The sequence below is a fragment of the Centruroides vittatus genome, unplaced genomic scaffold (genome assembly GCF_030686945.1).
Source record: "Centruroides vittatus isolate TY-2023 unplaced genomic scaffold, ASM3068694v2 contig_1743, whole genome shotgun sequence".
Classification (NCBI taxonomy): Eukaryota; Metazoa; Arthropoda; class Arachnida; order Scorpiones; family Buthidae; genus Centruroides; species Centruroides vittatus.
In genome coordinates, this window is record NW_027121062.1 from 350503 (window position 1) to 370889 (window position 20387).

A 20387-nucleotide genomic window follows, 5' to 3' on the forward strand; every position below is an offset into this window, starting at 1 on the left:
AGTTTTTATCAAATTTTATTACTTGGTTATTAATTTAATATTTGTCTCCAATTTTTCTTTTTTATACAGTTCCTAATTTTAGAAGATACTGACTAAATTTGTCGTTATAGACTGACTTAAATAAGAATATAATTCTACACATTTTAATATGTATCAATGAATGACGAGCATAAAATTATTTTCTATACTAATATTGCTTAGAATTTAAAATTACTGAGTTGCAAATTAAGGTTGTGTATTTCTCTCTCTTCCACATCTGCCAGACTTCAGCACAGAAACACAATATTGAATGTGCTGTATATTTAAGATCATTGAATTACTCTCATTTAAAATCATTATGAAACTTAAGTAATTGCGTAGTGTAGATATTAAATTTTTTTAATATATATATGTATATTAAAAAAACAATTATATAAGATTTTCTTATATAATTGTTCTCATTTTCATAAATTATTAATATAATACGTACTTTAATACTTTTTGATATGCTTTTGTTATGTTAAAGTTTCTGGACTATTTTAATGAAATTTATTTTATAATATTTAGCTGTTCTGTTCAATTGATTAAAAATTAAGTTTATTGATTAAGAATTAGAGAAGAGAGAATTTTTTTAATATGTAATCAAGGGGTATTTTTTGTAATGAATATATATTGAATTCTTTAATATTCCAATTAAAATAAAAGAAATTTTTTTAATAGTGATATCAACCACAAATAATTTGAATAATTTAATATGATTGCTGAGATGTTAGATCACTAGATACAATTTTGGTAGTTATGTTTAATAATTTTTGTATGTTACGTATACATTAATGTATTATATAATATTAAATTGTGTTATGTAAACATTATAAACGTCAAGCAAGTATTATTATGAAGGAAATTGCATTTGTAAAGGTTTTGAAAGCAGTTATATCAGAGAAATAATTGTAAATAATAAATGATTGATATATTTTCACAAATATTCTGTATTAATTTTCTTATTTAAGAATGCAAAATTTTCAAAATGTCAATGTCATTACTAATAAATGGACTTAGTAAATTAATAAATAATATCAGTTATAAAAATACTGTTTTGATTTTAATTGAATTTTGACTTTGAATTTATATTTTTAGTTAGAATAATAACTGTTTATTTATTAAATTTTTAATTGCAAAATTGCAGGTAGATAATTATCAAAGTTATCTTTAACAATTGAGATGAAATGTTATAACAGCTTAAAGTGAAATAATTATAACCTATTTTAATTATCAAATAAAACTATAGCATTTGAATTGAGTCAGAACTAATATTTTATTCCAAAGGAGGGAAAAGGGACAGAATAAAAAGCTTAAATGTCACTAAAAATACATAGTTTTATTAGTCTTCAACATAATTTCCAATCAGCTCAATGTATTTACTTCAAAGTTCTGAAACTGTGAAAATCTCCCTTTAGAACTTCCTTGGAGCTACATGGAGGATACAACAAATTTCAGGTTCTCCCTCATTGTTGCCATACTATACTTCTTGTGTTTGCCATTTGACACACTCAAACAAATAGTAATAGGGATTCTGAGAGAGCCAGATGGAGGATGTGTGAGGATTTCCCAGTCATATTTTTCGATTTCTGTCCTTGTGGACTGTGTCACTTGAGGGCAAGCAATTATCCACATTGAAAGGGATTCCCTTACTCCTCTCTCGACAAATCTTATTTCTTATACAATGGGACTTTAACACATTAATGCAATATGCAGTATTGATAGTTTCACATGAATTGAGATAGTCAATAAGGAAGATTCCTTTGGCAATCCTTAAAACAGTTCTAATCACCTCACAGGCTGAATTCATTGGAGTTAGAGAAACTGGAAGATCAGTGCTTCAACACAAATCAATTTCTTCATTTCTAGCAGAAAACAAATATATTTCACATATGTTTCTGGCCTCTCTGATAGGTCTTATTCAGACTGTGATCATGATGATGAGACTGTTATAAGGCAAAAATGAAAATGGAACATTCTCCAATTGAACATGTAAAATTCAAACCAGATAAAGTTCATTCTGTACACTTTCAAAATTGAACAGTCTTCAAAAAGAACATGTTTATCTGAAATATTCAAATAAAGTTTCAGTATACAACATATATCAGAATTATGTAAGAATAAATATAGATTGAAAATGTTAGGTTTTTTTTGATTTTAGTATCATAAGTTTATATATGCTGCTGAACAATGTTATGCATAGATGACTGAGTAATATATATATAGACTTACAAAATAAATTAATAAAAACAAATTTAAACATGATATATAAATAAGTAATGATATATAAGAATAAATAAATAAAATATATATATAAGAAAAATAAAGATAAAAAACTTAACCTTTATAGGCAATTCAATTCAATATTTTTTATTTGGTTGTACATAGTACAATACCAGAACCACAGAGCAGAGCTGGTTAGGTTTACAGTATGTTACATAATAAAACTGATGAAATGCAAATGAGTAACAAAATTAAGAGATTACAATGGATTAAAGTAGATAACATGGCAAATTGCGACTGTCTATTATATACAAAAGAAAAAATAAAAATAAAGAACAACAACATCATCATCTATAGGCCATTAAAATATATTCTGTCAATCATAAATGGATGAGGAAGGAAGTGTTGGGTGAAAGGAAGCTAAGGTGTGACGTAAAGACTCAAGCCAAAAGAGATGAACTTCTCCTCTTTTTTAATTAATGCAGTTATGCTTAATTAATTAATTATGCTCTAAGTTATTAATGCAAGTTCAAGATTTTCAAGATTTAAAATTCCTAATTTGAATAGTATTAAAAGCTGTATTGCAGAAGCTCAGTCTCTTTGAGGTTGACTTCATTGTTCCTGGAAATATTTAAATTGTTAAGGAAGACATGTAAATGCATTTATATGTCCTGTTTCAAAGCAGTGATTTCCTGCTTATTTAATTAAATCTTGTTTTAATTAATTAAAAATAATAATACTATAGGTTTTATATTATTGATGATACGTATGTCATAATTTTGATGATGATTGTTTTTATATTCTTGAGTGATTTTAAGTAAATTAATGGTCTAATAAATTTGATATTGTAGGTAGGTGTATCTGTCAATAATGCCCAGATCCATTGGTTGTAGGAGTGACATTACATTTGGAGGAAATAACATGACTGTAAATTTTCCTTCTCATGTGAATAGCTCAATGCTAGGGTAACTCACTGCATCATCAAATATTAATAGCATGTTTCCATATTTTCCACTCCTCCTCTTGATACTTTTTCATTGCGGGAATAAAGACGTCGTACCATTTAACAAAAATGTCTGCTGACCTCCATTCATTTTTCTGGTTCATGTGTCTGGAAAGTCTATCATGTTCAAGAGATTACCTCTTGGTTTTTGTTTTCCACTTTATAATTAAGAAAACATTTTAATATACAAGGCAAACCTAAACTTCATACTAGTAGGTGTCATGCTTTCAAAAGTAGCTTTTGAGGCATAAGATAAGTGGTAAGGTGGGTTATACAAATGTTTTATTTCTGTTCTAGCAATTTTCTGCGGTTACTGCAGGTTATCCACACAAAATTACAGTAATTTTTCCTATAGTCTCCTCTGGATTTACTAGAGGAACTATTAAAGTCTGAAGACTGCCATAATTTTAGAAAGATTAAGTAATGAGCCAAAGTATTTTGAACTTATACCTGATTCATGTTATATGATAAAAGTTGCTTTGGTAGTTGCCTCTAATGTCAAATTTTTTGTAAGTTTTTCAGATTGTTTATAGATATATAGTAATATTTAATATAGTTTCATTAATCTCTCAATTGCTTATCTGATTGACTTAAAAATTATTTTAAAATACAGGTGGAAAAATGGTAAATGATGATACAAAGAACAGAAATTGATAATTGTATGATATAATTTATTAGTGCTTATTAATTTTTATATACAAATGTCAAACTTTTCGACACTTCAGATTTAAGATTTGATATGCAATTTTCATATAATGGCAATACAGATAAATCTATAGGAGACTGACTGTAGGCAGTAGTTGTCCTTCTCCTAAGATTTTCATTGTTAATAGTATTGTTACTTTATATTTTAAAAATAATGCTTATATTTCGATATTTTTATCATTTACTTTTAAATTTTATTATTTTTTATGTTGTTTAAGTTTATTTTAAGTAATTATTAAAGCAATAAAGCATTTATGTTGTTAATTTCATTTAATAAATTAAAAATAGCCCCATAAGATGCTGATCTATCTTTGATGCAGTATACAACAAAAATTGTACAATATAAAGCAAATTGCAGTAATCAATAATAACATAAAATATTAACAAATATGTTGAACTGTCATTGTAAAATAAAAAATTTAAAATAGTGTATTTTTATTGTGTATTAATTATTCATCATTGTATAGTATTGATTATTTTAATTAGATTTTGTCTTACATATATTTAGTTTGACATGTTTACCCAATTGTCTGTAGCAACAGCTGCTATAAATGGTTACCAACTAAATACAATTGAATGTTTCCAATAACATTCATTAAAATATTATGTATTATATTTAAATTTTATTAAGAATTTGAAACTAGATGATATACTAAAATTAAGAAAACTACATGATGATAAAAACTTAATGAAAATACATTATTACGCTAGAAAAGCTGAAACTTTTCTTGTGTGACGATTACAAAAACTTCATCACAAATTTAATTGAATTCAAAAATAGTCAGGTGTGCACTTTAGAGTTCTCATTTAGACAGTCTCTTGGCAATAGTAATTAATGGACTTTTAATTGATATGTTCAAGTTGGAATGTTCCATTGATAAATGATATTTTTTGAGAAAAATATTCTATAAAAACACCTTGGAAGTAGCAAAGTTTTAAAGTGTGTAACAAGTATTTGTACAGATTTAATACAATAAATTATATTATCAAAAACTAATGTAATTATTACGGTTCTTATTTTTTTTTTGAGAGAGAGAAGTGTGTGCTAAAAAAACTTGTTTGGGAGATGATGAATCACTTTATCTGGCAAATAGGATTTTGCATAATTAGTTGTCTTCTCCACAATAATTACCATCATCACTATGACTAAAACTTTGAATTTAAAAAAATAGAAATTTAAGTTTTATTATTGTTCAAAGGAATTTTAAACAATGCATTTATAGGTGCATTTTAGATATAAATAGAGAAACACAAATAAATATCTAAAACTTTTCGAATACTCTTTTCTGTTCTTTATAATTAAAAACCTTGTAAGATCTGCTTTTAATTACTGAAAGTAGTGTTTTAATTGTTTATATCAAGAACAAAATTTCAGATTGGGTGTAATTTAGGATTCATTCATATTAACATTTTCAGATATGCTTGTCTGATTTCAAGGTACAGGGTGTTTGAGAAGTTATTCTGCACTGAAAAAGGTTTAAGTAAAGTTTTAATAAAGATGAAGTTTTACATACAATATTGGAGTTTCTCCTATAGTAAATGCTGGAAATGTTCTCCAGAGGCCCTAGAATTCAGGAGTAAGGTGCAGAAAGATGGCAGGCTACATTCCATGGGAGGTTGGGCAGACAGCAAAGAAGTCTTTCAAAACTGTATTCCAAAAAGCAGAGCATCCTTGAGCAAGCAGTAATGCCATCTACTGCAAAGTAGAAACACAGGTTGTATGACTTATATATGCAATACATATGTATAATGTCATTAGAAATTTCTCACTCCACAGTAACTTGTTGGATACCCTGTACAAGTTTAAAACATTATAAATGGCAATGAGGTTCTCTGTTGTTCATCACTTCATTTTTAAAATGAAGTTTATGATATACTATTTATATTTACTGTGCCACTTTATTTAATTATATTGTAACATTAAGAGAATAGACATTAATATAAAAGGAAACATTTGAATTTTTGTCATAAATAAATTAATTTATTATTAACTTTTTGCTAAATTATTTTTCTAATCTTCATTTCAGAATAAAAGTATTTTTAAATCAATAATTTATAAAAATTCAACAAAACTAATTTTAATTCATATTTCTAACATGAAATCAATAATATTTTAACATTAAATTTCATTTCTTAGATTTATTAAAAATTTTATTCGAAGTGATTTATTATAAAAACATAATTTGATTTTTTTTAATAGAATTAATGTTTCAATTAAAAACAGTGTCTTTAATTATCCCTTTTCTCTATTAAATCTTATGTAAAATCTGTATGAAAGGACAGTAAATGATTGAAAAGATTAAATAGAAGTGTTAAATTTTTGATCGGATGAAGATCATCATAAATAAATAGATTAATAATACTGTAGAACTCTGATTATCCAAACATTGATTAGCCGAACGTCCAGTTATCTGAACCATCACTCGCTCTCCTTTCTCTCTTCCACTGACATCACACTGCAATACGTCACATGCCTATTTGCTGTGACAGACCAAAATGCTGAATAAATAAATATAGCATGTATACAATACTGTGCTGTTACCCTGTAATTTCATTCTTTACATGTTAATCCACTTACCCAAATTTTTGATTAGCCAAATCACCTGCATAATGAATCAGTTTGTATAATCAGGGTTATACTGTAATTCAGTGGTGTGCCGTCATTGGAAGCGATGGAAGCGCCGATTCTACCTTCCAATGACCTTCCCTTGAATTTTATAAAATATAAATTTTTATATTTTAACGTACTTTGAATTAATTAAAATTAATATTTTATTATAACTGCATTATGTATCTTTTACAAATTTCTATACTACATGTGAAAAAAAAACGATAAGATTGCTATTGTATATTCGAATAATTCGGTGGCGGAAGGAATGTCGAAACCGGGTCAGTCTCCAATCAGCCAGATTATATAGGCATTAGCACATGCGGTTTACAGTGCACCAACCTCACCCGGTTTAGCTGGTAGAAGCGACACACTCGTAAAGAGTACAGCTTTATATCCCGGAGCGGTTGTGGGCTGTTATCCGCCTGCCTGTCAACTTCCAAGCAGCCAGATTATAGGCATTGGCGCATGCGCTTTACATAGCACAAACGTCACGGTTTAGCTGGTAGAAGCGACACACGCGTAAAGAGTACGCGACTTTATATCCCGGAGCGGTTGTGGGCTGTTAGCCGCCTGCTAGATATTCGGCCACCCTCGCCCGATTATGTGAATCACGAGCAGACTAGATCAACGGCGGGCAACCCGCGGGCCAGCTACGGCTGGCGAAAAGTTTCTATCCGGCCCGCGAGATCTTTAATAGATTATTAAATTGGAAAAATAACTAATTAATAGTTATTTTTCCAATTCTTTGTAATTTTCGAAAACGATAAGAGAAATAAATGTAGTAATTAACTTTTTATTTATTTATTTCATATTTGCAGACTAAAAAAATTACGAGTCACAAGAAAGCGTCAATTAACTACTACAGCGCGGAAAAAAACGTAAAATTTATTCTGGCCATGTTATAAAAAGGGTTGCCCACCCTAGACTAGATTTATAACAACCCAACCGATAGGAGTTTACTGGCATGTTTTTATGATAGTTCTGTACAGTTGACAGGAGTTTTAAAAAATCCATTAAAATATTTGATATATTTATTCTCCGTTTATTTCGCTCTCCCATCTTATATTACTTACGGATTTCGATGTTAAACCGGTGATATTACGATTTAGTATGTCCCATCTGTAAGGGGATGCAGAAAAAACGTGTACAATTCTAGTACAGTGTTAAAAATTAACTGTTACTTTGGCAGCATCATTTACAACCAAATTTAATAAATGAGATGTACAGTACATACAATGGTACAAAAAAAAAAAGCTGTAGAATTTATTTTCCTTAAATTTACGATTTATATATCCGTTGTCATAAAAATTTGTCTTTCCGCTGTTTTTCCAAGACTACAGATATTCAGGTACAAAGTAACTGGTTTCGACTTATTTCTACTTAAGAAGTGACTAAATAATTAAGAGATTAGGGAATGGGGACATAAATAAAACCCTGTTGAAAGAGCCAGAATTTTACTTCAACAAAAGCTTAACAGAACCAATCACTCGCTCAGTACAGTGGGAAACTGATTTCCGTGTACACCTGGTATTAAAACGAATTAGTTAGAAAACGAATGACTATTAAGTTTAACATAGTTAGATTTTTACAGCTACGGTGAGAAACGTTTAAAATTTACAACAGCCCTGTGGCGTCCTTTGAGATATACTAGTGATGCGACAAAAGAGGCATTTGACATTGACCGGTATCGGCACCCTCGGGATTTGGCACGCACACACTCACTACACACCTACCTGGACCGGCACTAGTTATATCCATTAGCTACTCGTATCAAGATATTTGACTAAGTGGATTGTTTTAAGATTTAAAAAGTAAAGACTATTTTATGTTATTTTTAAGTACGTTTCTTTACAAAGCTATATTTTAATTATAATTTTCTTTAAACGTATATTAATACAATCGAACAATACATTGTACCAGGTATGTACATCCATCGCACATTTTATTTCACCGAGTAAGTTTTTATAATTTATTTTTAATTTTAGCCCTTATATCGTGGCTAGCGATTCAGAATGTAATTGTGATATTAAAAATACATTTAGAGAAGTCTACCGTTTTTACTGGCTTATCGAACAAATGAATACGAATGGACCCTAGACCAGTGATTCTTAACAGGGGGCCGCGGCCCCTGGGGGTCCATAAGAAGTTTGCCGGGGGCCGCCAAATTATGCAAAATTTCCTTCAGAATATAATAAAAAGAAAATTGATGTATAATCCGAATATCGTATTGAAAAGTGAAATAAGAAAGATAAAGTTTTCCTATTTAGTTTTTATTTATTTATTTTGTATTTCTTCCTACATACAACTTTGTTAGTACAGAAGAAATAAATGTAAATATGCTACTTACACCGCAGTATTTACTTCTTTTATTCCAAAGCAATTTTAAGAAACTATTAATGCTTGGAATTTTAAAAATAATTAGGAAAAATAGTAGGCTTTGAAAATTTAAATATTTTTGCAAAAGATATGCAAAATCCTTACGACAAGTGGGCGTTTTAGTTTTAGTTTAGTTTTAGCATTGACATTGGATCGATTTATCGACATGTTTCTTATTTTATTTTCTGTTAAAAATTAATGAGTTTTCATGTTTAATTGTGAAGTTTGAATGTTATTTAAATAGATAATGAAATAATAAAGTTATGATTTACATTTATTATATAAAAAATAAAGCAATAATAAAAAAATCAATTTATTATAGATAAATTATCAAATTATCAAATATAAATTATTATTAAAAAATGGGGGACACAAAAAAGTTATGAAATATTTGGTGGGCGGCGAGTATAAAAAGGTTAAGAACCACTGCCCTAGACCATCACTGACGCGCAATTAACTGATTGCCCCTGGAAGTCGGCTTCTTACAGAAGCACAGCTTCCCTGTCATCAAATGTCACGGCACGCCACTGCTGTAATTTCTTTTTTAAATTTGACAAAATTCTATAAAAGTATGAGCAATAAATATTATTTTTAATATATTATATTCTGAAATCTAAAATAATATAATAATAGAAACATTTTAAATTACATATATAAAACTATAATATTAATCGTCAACTGCAGCGTCGATATTATCATAGTTTTATTTCAAAAATATTTAACTGTTTCAGAGATCTTGCATTCAAGAATTTTGCATATTGTTAGAGAAGTAAAATATTAATTGAAATTAATTTTAACTTAGAAAATGGAACAAATTACAGTATATTGTCAAGATTTGATAATTTCTTTATCATATTTTTGTCACCAGAGAAATTAGAGTTTCTGTTCGGTTATTGTTTATGCATTCCAATATAGATTAGATGTTGCATTGATTATCGAGACAATCAATAAATTTAGTTTAAACATAGCAGTAATGTAAGAATTAATGTTTCAGTTTGGCAATATTACAGCATATATCACTGGAATAAGATACAATTTTTCCTAGTTTAAATGTAATTTGTTTGTATTAAAAAGTTAATATTTATACGGGATTGTTGTGTTTTCTTACTTACAAATGAAATGTGTGCGTGTGTGTGTTTACATACACACACACATTTTTGTATTAATATTTTATAATTGTTTTTATTAAATGAAGGAAATGCCTGCTAAAATATCTGTATAAAATATTATTCTCCTCTCTTTATAGTTCATGCTTATTAAATTTTTTAGGTTGTGTGTTCTATAACATCTTCATGGTTTTGTCCTTCCAAAAATAAATTTAATAATAATGTAATTTTCTTTTTATCTTATTCAATGAAGCGTTCCAATTGAAGATTTGTTTTGGGTATTCGGCTCATTCATCTCTAAGGAAATCTCTTATCTTTTACTTTTAACCTACTTATCCAATCAACAATAAATATGCTTGATGAAATTTTATTTTTCTTATATTCCTCTTTTTTTTTTAATTCAAATATTATGTTTAATGTTAATAAAAGTAGAAAAGACATTGGTTATTATCAGATTTGGTCCAGCAGAAAATTAGAAAATTAATCAATTTTCTGAATAATTTTTTTGTGTTAGGAGTTTTATAAGAATTTCTTGTGCATGTATTATTTTTGATATATTTTCATTTGATTTAAACAATACAGAGTAGAATAAATGTATAGAAAACAACCAAAAAATGAAATTATTACTTTATTTTAGTAAATTAATTTAAAAATAATTGTGTTTAAATTTCTTGACTTATATATATTGTATCTGTTTTTACTATCCTAGTTGCTATGATATAATAAAGTATTGTATTGTAATAGTGTCAAATTTTACACTCTGGTTTTTAGAAATTTTGATGTTTTGTGATAGCCTGAACCCAAAAAAGAAAGAAGGGGTGAATTTTCTTTGTGTGTATGTGTGTGTGTTTTTTCATTTAATATCTCAGGATGGGGTAGAGATTAAGAAACAAAATTTGGCATAATAACTTGTGTGTAATAAGCATTGATGCTATTAAATTTTGGATTAAGGAACTTGAAGACATGGGAGAGATAGAGGGTCATGTCATTTCTCAAAACTCATCTCTACGATGAGTTTTGAGAACATCAAAATAAAGCGTTTTTGACTTTTTATAATAATAATTATTATAATAAAACAAAAGTTATTTTTTAACCTCATAACAGTAAATCATCAAAAGTACTCATTTTAAGTCATTTTTACTTAAATTTTATATCGTAGTATAATTGAAAATTATCAGATTTCCTAACTGTTCCCTTAACCTCTCATTCAATTGCTGGGAAAGTCAAGCAAGAACTCCCGCCAACTGTTTTCTGAAATCTAAACTCAAGAAATAGCCATTTTTATAAGAAATAGTAACTGTTAGCATGTGAGTTTTTTATATTCTCAACTATGTATGAAAAGTTAGTATGTTAAGGCATGTGTATTGTTACTAATTTATTGATTTAAATCTGTGCTTTCTAAGTATTACATATTCACTCATTGTTTTGTATGTAAATGTGTGTAAAGTTATAAACCACTGGTTTTGAAATCACAGTTCATTACTTGGTAGATTATTACTAATGATCCAGATGAATAAATTGAAAAACAGTTTTGTTATTTAAGAACTTTGTGTTAATTAATCTAGTATAAAAATTCACTTTTTTTCTTTTAATTCAAGTAGATGTAAAAATAATATAAAAACTGGTGTTATAAATAATTGCATGGAATGTAAGGGATATATTGATAAATATTTGTGAATTCATTAGTCAAAACCTGTAAATTTAACTTTACATTTGAAAAATATTGATAATACATTTAAATATTTTTTGGCAAGATTGTTATCAACCACTGAGTTTGATGTAAGATTACAATGATGTTATAATAGAAAGAATTATTCGCATAGTTTTCATTCATTTGTCTTTAATATTAGATGTTTCTGTTTTAGTTAATTTTCAGATCATAAGTTCAAATATTTAAATAAACTGCTCACACAGCTAGATAAAGCTCAAATAAATAAACTAACAGAAAATCTGGCAGAAAGAAACCCTTTAATAGACACCACATGTAACATATGCATCATCTATTATGCCTGCTGTTAAATCCAATAACATCAATGTTCTTTTTATTTAAAAAGTTTAGTTCTAATTATGATCTCAATTCAAATTTACTAAATTAAAACATGACTCCAATTGTTTAAGACTATCAAAAATGTATGTTTGTCTATAAAGTATTTTTGATGCTGTATTAGTATGTTTATAAACACACTAATAAATCAAAAATTTAAGTTCAAATATTTTTGATCGCTTTACATAGAAAGCAAATGTAACCTTTCGCTAAGATACATCAAGTTACATCAATTTTTTTGCTTAATATTATTCTATTTTTAAAGAAATGATTTGAACTTGTATTTATCTCTCATAAAATTTGAATCGCTGTATATTCTGTGTTCAATATCTTTGTTCAAAAAGACATATAGATGAAAAAGTTAGCTTAATGGATGATTATAACATGTATAAAACATATGATTTGATAGATGAATTTTCTTACAAACTGCTAATTTTAAATAAAAATATTTTAAGTAATTTGTCGTCTAAATGTTTAATGTTGCAAGAAATCAATAAATGCATGTAATATAGGTCAGTAAAAATGTTTATATATAGCTTGGCCCAAAAATTGAGGTAACTGTTCGATACAATATGATTTTGCATATCATCAGATTGTCGTTTACTGATTTACAGACTTACTAGTAACAGTACAGCATTGAGTAATGGCACTTACTTTTCACTAAATACAATTTATCAATAAATAATTGAATGGATTAATTAAAATTATAATAAGATAACAAAAATATATAAATATTCAGTCAAAAAATGCAAATTTATTGACTGAATGAGAATTTTGTTTAGCCGAAAATGTAGAATAAACAATATATTGTTTAGTAATATACTGTTTGACTGTTAGTTTAAAAGGAATATTTGTATTTCAATATTTAGATACATAATCTGGAAATTTTATTATAAAACTTGAGGAATTTGATATTTAATATGAATTTTGAAATTAGTATGAATTTTACATAAGATTTGTCAATTTGATGCAATCAACGTTATCGTAAACTTTCTGTAATTTTTATATGCTGCTTGATAAGCATGTTACAACAAAGTTTTGAAAATAAAATTTATTTTAACCCTGAACCTTTTTAACTTTGACAGAATAAAAAAGTTCTATATAAAATTAAATATTTTACTTAAAAAATAATAAGTGATTCATTTTCTTTATGTAATAAACATTAAATGATAAATAAACTCAATGTGCATGTATTGCTTTGTAAATTTATATATTAAAATATGTTATGTATTTTCATTTTTAGGTATATATTTACACCCATTGGAATATATTTTGGTTTAAAACCTTCTCGTCCCAAAAGAGCTCCTGAGAATCACGTCTTAGAGAAAGCGTTTCGAGCTAATGGAAGAATAGGTTATAAACAGGTAAAAGTTTCTAGCCGCATTTATGCGATAATTTAATGTATTTGGATTTTCCTTCATTTAATTAAAAATCAAACAATTAAAAAAATATTGTACAGATTCAAGGTTTGGCTAAGCAATTAGATTGGACCGAGAGAAAAGTGGAAAGATGGTTACGACAGCGGACGCTTCAAGATAAGCCCACGACTCTTGCAAAATTCACAGAAAGCTCGTAAGTTTGAAGTTCACATAATAGGCAAATGCACTTACAATTCTTAAAATAATCTGTTTATAGATTATTGTATTTATTAGCGTGACCTTTTAACTGTTGACAATATCTACATTTTCAGTTTCTTTCCCCTTTAGCTGATAACAGCAAAATATTATCATTGTTATTCACAGTAATATCACAGCTCAACATTTGTTTAAATTGATTAAATACTGAAATAAATTGATATGATTTGTACTTTGGATAATTTTTTTTTATAATATCAAACACAAAAAATTTAATTTATTTATTACATTGCACATTTTTAATGTTGTTTGTTATAAATTTCATATTGAATAAAATATTGAAAGGTCATTTAATATTATTTTTTAAAATTTACTGTGATATTCTGAGTTGTTTTAAAGTGAATAATTAGAATAAATATTAAAATATGCATTAATATGTAGAAATATTAATAAATTGTTCAATTAATAATATTTTCAGATGGAGATTTACATTTTACTGCAGTATTTTTGCATATGGATTATATACATTGTCTGATGTAAGTTTGTAATTTAATATAGCTTTAATTTTATTTCATGTTAAATTGAATTATATGAATAAGATTACAATTGAACATCAATTATAATTTTTACGAAGATTATATGGCTCGTGACAGTGATTTATCTCTTAACATCGGTTTAAAATATTATATTGGTATAATTTTTTTATAGAAATAAGAGAGATTAATTTTTAATATTTATTAAGATGAAAAAAATAGCAAATGAGTTTCTGTAGAGATAAAGTTTGAAGTTCAGATTAATTGAAAAAATATAAAATAAAGAAATATGCATTTGACCCACAAAAGAATTAAATCTTATCGTTTTCATACACATTAAATTCTCTCTCTGAATATTGTGCTATTTAAAAAGCTGAATAATAATGATAAACAAAGAAAATGTAATATAAACTGCTGTAAATTTCTTAGTTTGTGCATTCATTAATTTAGCAGAAGTGACAATTTTGATCTTGTAATATATGTAAAAATATATCAGTTTATATTTTGAATCCCCATAAATTCTTTACAACAGCTGCTTCTGTTTTTATTTTTATAACAGAGTATTATTTTTAAGTAAAATAAAATAATTTTTTAGTACAAAATTATTTTAAAATTTATAACAACAAATGCTCTGTTTTATCATTATTATTATTATTTATATAAATTTTCAGTATGTAAAAGTTTAATTTTTCTAATTAAAAGTACAAAGGCACAATAAAAATTAAGTTTGACTATTTAAGTATAGTACAACTGGCTCACAAAAACCTTTGAATACAGTACAGTACTAAGTACAGTAGAAATTTCTACAGTAAAAATTTCAGTAGAAAAGAAATTAAATGCACAGTACATTTAATTTCTTTACCAAATGATTTTCCAGATTTTCTGTTTGGCTATATTCACACTAATTAATCAAAACTAATTAACAAGTTTTTTTATTATGTTGTTTATATTATATTTGCATTAATACAAAACATAAATGAAGTAGCCCTTCTGCAATTTCGATAACTGTCATAAAGGTCAGAAACTGAATTTTATGAATAATTACTTCAAACTGATAGCCATTTATTTAAAAAGTAAATGTTTAAATTGTTTCCTGTGACCAATGAGAGAACTTTTTTGTCTTTTTTTTTCTGTATGCTGTAAAAATTACATAAATTACGATGTAGTTTTATATCATTTCTCCTGAACTTCATTGTTCAGAGACCAACAATGAACATATACAAATCACATTAGTCTTGCTTTGTTTATATGTTATAAATGCAACAGTAAGTAGTTGCTATTAAATTAGACATATAATAAAATTTGTGTTTTAGTGTCAATGTATTACATTGTTAGTTGAAGATTCTTGAGCACTTTCCAAATTCTATAATTAAAGAACTAATGAAATGAACCAGATAAAAATATGAATGAATGATTTTATATATTAATATATTCAATATTACATACTAGAATGAATTTCCATTGAATTTAACAATAAGCCCTGAATCCCTTTTTTAAAATATTTAATAAAAATATACTTTATTACACATGTGTAGAATATTATTACAATGAAAGGATTATCAGATGCATGCGTGATAACCGTTTCATTGTAATAATAGTCTACATACATGTAATAAATTATATTTGTATTAAATAATTTCTATTGCTTATAATTTTCTTTAGTTTTCAGCTTGACAGCCATGTCTGTTATTACAAGGCATTAATTATTGGTAAATTTGTTTTTTTACATTTGTTTCTGTTAGATGAAATATAAATGATGTCAGGCAAAAGTTAAATTATCTTGTTTAATGTTTGTAGGTATATGTATAAACAATTGTTTTAACATTGCTAGCAGATACAGCAAGTATTCTATTCAAAATGCTATCTTTATTTCTCAGATTTACTCTTCAGATCAATAATTTAATACTCCTGCTGTATAGAGTATTTACAGCAACCAAAAAAAAAATTTAAACACTGATATACTGATTCTTAAATTTGGAAAGTGATGGATATTCTTATGATAAAGCTTGATAAAGTTTATTTTTACCAAATTTTATCATAAAATATAAATGTTGTTTTTACAATGAAAGTCCGAAAATAAGATAAAATACGATTCTATTTTAGTTAATCTTTGTTTTTATATTTCGTTTGCTCAAATGAAATTTAAATTAAATGCTAGATTTTATTGATTGAAGTAGCTTAGCTTTGCCGATAAAACCAATAAGTTATACAAATATTCATATCATTAAGATCAATACATTTGTATACATATTTAGCAAATAAATAGGATATAAATAAACTATATAATGCTTGAAAATAAATAAAATATCTAATTATATAAAATAAATTATTTTCATTTAAGTTTCGTATCTTAAATGCTTAAGTTCCCCTTCTTGTCTTTTTTTCTAGTTTAACTTTATTTTATATATAAATTAAATACTTATTTATGAGTTTTCTGATATTTTTATGCTTAGACCTTTCCAAAATTATTAAAATTTGATATTTTCATATTTAATTTTGAATATATAAATGTTTAGTCAAAAGCACATTAATTCAAAATGTATATTAAAAAACTGTCATGGAGGAAAACTACTCAAACTAATTAAAATGCTTTGTATGCATAAAGCAGCAGAATTAATTTGAAAATGTTGAAATTAATAATAAGAAAAATATTTTTCAAATTATTTGGCTGACAGTGCAAAATTATTACAGTAAATTTAAATATAATCAAAATTACAGCAAAATATTATAACTTTTATAAAACTACCGAACAAACTGTTTTAAATTACAATACATTATTTAAAAATAGAAATATTTAATGAAATCATATTTATATATATAATAATAAACAATATTTTTAAAGCAATATCCACATAATTATTATTGTTAATTTTAAAAAATCAAATGAATTGGTTTATAAATATAATGTAAAAATAGTTTATAAATCAGAATTAGTAGTAATACATTAAAGATGAATGATCTTATTCACTAAATAAATACTGTATTAAAAGAAGAATTATTTACAAATAGTTGTAGATAAAATCTGTCTTCATTGATAATCTTTTCGTTGCTAAATAAACAAATAAAGTGTCTGTTTAAATGTTTTAAAGTAAAAATAGATATAGTAAACATTGTATTTTTTGTAGTTTCATGTTGTTGACTTTGGATAGAAAACAACTTTTTTAGCTGTTTCTTTTTTTAAAAGTCTTTTGTTATAAGGGATGTTAGAGAAGTTTAAAAAATATATTTATTTAATGAGGAAATATATATGTGTAACTGCTTTTTAAATTATGGAATAGAATTTAAAGATAAGTTGACAAACATTTGAAGAAAATAAGGCTAATTTTACATCAAAATATCTCAAATATTGAATAAATAAAAATTTGTTTACAGAATTTCTAGTCTTATTACATCTGTATTCAAAAACTATTTAAGCAATCTCAAATGTGTGTATTAAATCTGGAATCAAATTTAGATTTAGACATTTATGTTTCTGTACATGCCCCAGTGAAAAATATGTACCAATTTTTTAAAATGAGACTAGAGTGAATGTCATTATGAAAGACTTCTTCTATTCACTATGCTCTGAGTTTTTTTCAGCGTATAAAAAGAAAGTTTTGTATACTGTATTTTGTGTTAGATTTTACCAGGAGCTCTGAAAATGTGTTTCTGTCTGCGTTTTTGCTATATTTTTATGAATTTGTGTTTCAACCTCACTTCAGTTTTAAAACAGCAAGAGATTGCTTCTGCTCTCTCAATGCGTTGACACGTTAAGAAAATTAACAAAAATGTCAGCTACTTTACCCTTAATAATGACAGAAAAATGCAGTGAGAGCTTTGAGAGTATTGAATTAGAACAAGAAAATCATCAATTTTCATTTTGAAGTAGTGACCACTTTCTTGTGTCAGCCTACTTAAGTGGAAAATAGGGTTTTATAATGTCTTGTCAATCCTGATTTTCACAAGTTGAACTTTACAATGAAATTCTCAAAAATAATTATCAGAATTGCTTACCTTAAATACATGTATTAAATAAATAAATCTGTACAGTTAATAATGTATTTTATTGATGGCTGGATGGCTAAGTGGTTAGGGTAGCAGCCCACCACTCTTCGGAACCCAGGATCTAGATGCGCCAAAAAATCCCAGGAATTTTTCGTGGGGCAGTCCTGGTTATGTTGGGCCCTATCCCTCACCACCTGATCATCCCATTGTGGGCCTAGCAAACTCATAATGGGTTTTAAATCAGTTGAAATGCAAGATCTCGAATATCTCAAAACAAGAAAAATTGGTGTTCATACCACTAAAAACAATCTTATTTTCATTTTGAAATTTTAAATTAACTTTCATTATTTGTCATTTAAAACTTCACTTGATTTATTTCATGACAAGAATATTAAGTGAGGTATTAATTCAGAATAGTGATATCAGTATTTCTTTTCATTCTTATTTTTTCACACACACATTTTATCTTAGGATTAGGGTCTGGAAATTACAAAAAACATGCAAATGTCTGTTTGTTTAAAGTTGATTGATTTTCTGCTCGTGTTTTGTAAATGTGGAAAATATAAAGGTTATATAAATCACATGAAAAGGCACACTTTTGAGTACTTTTTCAGCCCCATTTTTTTTTCAACAAACATTTTTGGCTCCTTTGATAAGCTGCCTCTGGTCTTTCCGAGTTCCAAATTTCAATGATTTAAATTGGAATGTGAGCTTGAAAAATGAGGTGCCTTCTAACATTTAAAAATTTTAAATGTTGAAAACAATATAAAAAAGATAACAAAAAGAAGATTAAAAATAATCATTTAAATAGTGAAAAAGAAAAACTAATAGGACTGTAACAATAGAAATCCATAAAAATCAAAAGAGGTTAACTTTTGTTTATAATTTATAATTCTGTTTGTTGCCATAGAAACAATTTCAAATAATTAGAATAAGAATTTTGTTTGTTATCGGTTTTACTAAACTGTCTGTTGCTTTAAACAACGAGTATATATATATATATATATGGGGGGGAGACAGGTAGAGAATCAAGAACAAGGTTTAAAGAGCATATCACAGCAAATAAAAATAATAATTACACTTAGCAGTGATTCGTCACTGCCAGGGATGTGAAATTTAAAAAAATACACTAAAAATAATTAAGAAGGAATCTACTCCTTTTAAAAGGAAAATTCATTAACATTTTGAAATCAGAAATAAAATTAATAATGAAGGATATACCCCTCTTGGTATCAATTTATGTTTTAAATGTGTGCTTATGATATGTGCCACCAGGAGTAGTGGTGCATTCCTGTAATCCAGCTGTGTGGAGGCCAGAACTAGAAGATGGCTGGAGGAGGGGAGAAGACCTTCACCTGGTGCTATGTCGATTGCTTGTTATGGTATGTGTCTTGTTGCTTTTAATAATGCTGTATTTGAAGATTTGGATACCAAATATGTATTTAATAATCCAGTATGTACAGTACATCATATTTAAGTTTTACCTTAATGTCTATACTTTTGTAATATTAAAATTAAAAATTTATTTGTACCTTTGTTTTGTACAACTGTAAAACAACTGAAGAGGGATGATACGAGTTCAAAATGCATTTTATTAAAGGTACTTAAAAAAAATAAAAGAAGAGTATTATAATATACAGAAGTTATTGTGATAAGTTTGGGAAAAGAGAGCACTATTAGGTTACTGAAGTAATTATTTAAATAGCTACAAATTTTCCAAAGTATGGTTGATGGAGTGTTAAATTAGTATCATAAGACATTGTCCATTTTTCAAAAGCCAGATTTCAGTAGAAAATATGGTGCTGGCTGTTCACAACTCGACCAGAAGATAGTGAAATTTTTTAAAAATAACTTTGATTACATCAGTGAGAGATACTGAAAAAATGTAAAACTATTGAATGATGGTTCAAAGGCCTAAGCAGCATGCAAGTATGAAATCATATAAAAAACAAAGAATACCTAAAGTGACTGAAAAACAAAAGAAGGTAATTGAAATTAGAGCTCAAAAATTGTATTCTGTAATTGGCAAGAAGAATGCTACTTTGGTTTTAGTTGACAAAATATAAGTGAAAGTTGACTTCTAAACACTTCTGGGATCATGCTATTATAGTGTGTTTGAAGGAGAAGTTCTTCCAGAATCTCAAACATCAATCAGTGTCAAAAAGTTTGGTTCAAAATATCTGGTATGGCAAGCAATTTGCAGTGTGGAT

At 26.8% G+C, this 20387-nt stretch overlaps 1 protein-coding gene across 1 annotated transcript in view; it reads left to right on the forward strand.

The window, feature by feature from the left end:
- The window catches only part of LOC136969149 (ceramide synthase 6-like), a 58604-nt gene that overhangs the window by 23871 nt on the left and 14346 nt on the right, over positions 1-20387 (forward strand). The window contains exons 2-4 of the mRNA XM_067263243.1: positions 13330-13450; positions 13546-13658; positions 14139-14196. Of these exons, the coding sequence (XP_067119344.1) occupies positions 13330-13450; positions 13546-13658; positions 14139-14196 (292 nt within the window). The remainder of the gene's footprint in view (positions 1-13329; positions 13451-13545; positions 13659-14138; positions 14197-20387) is intronic.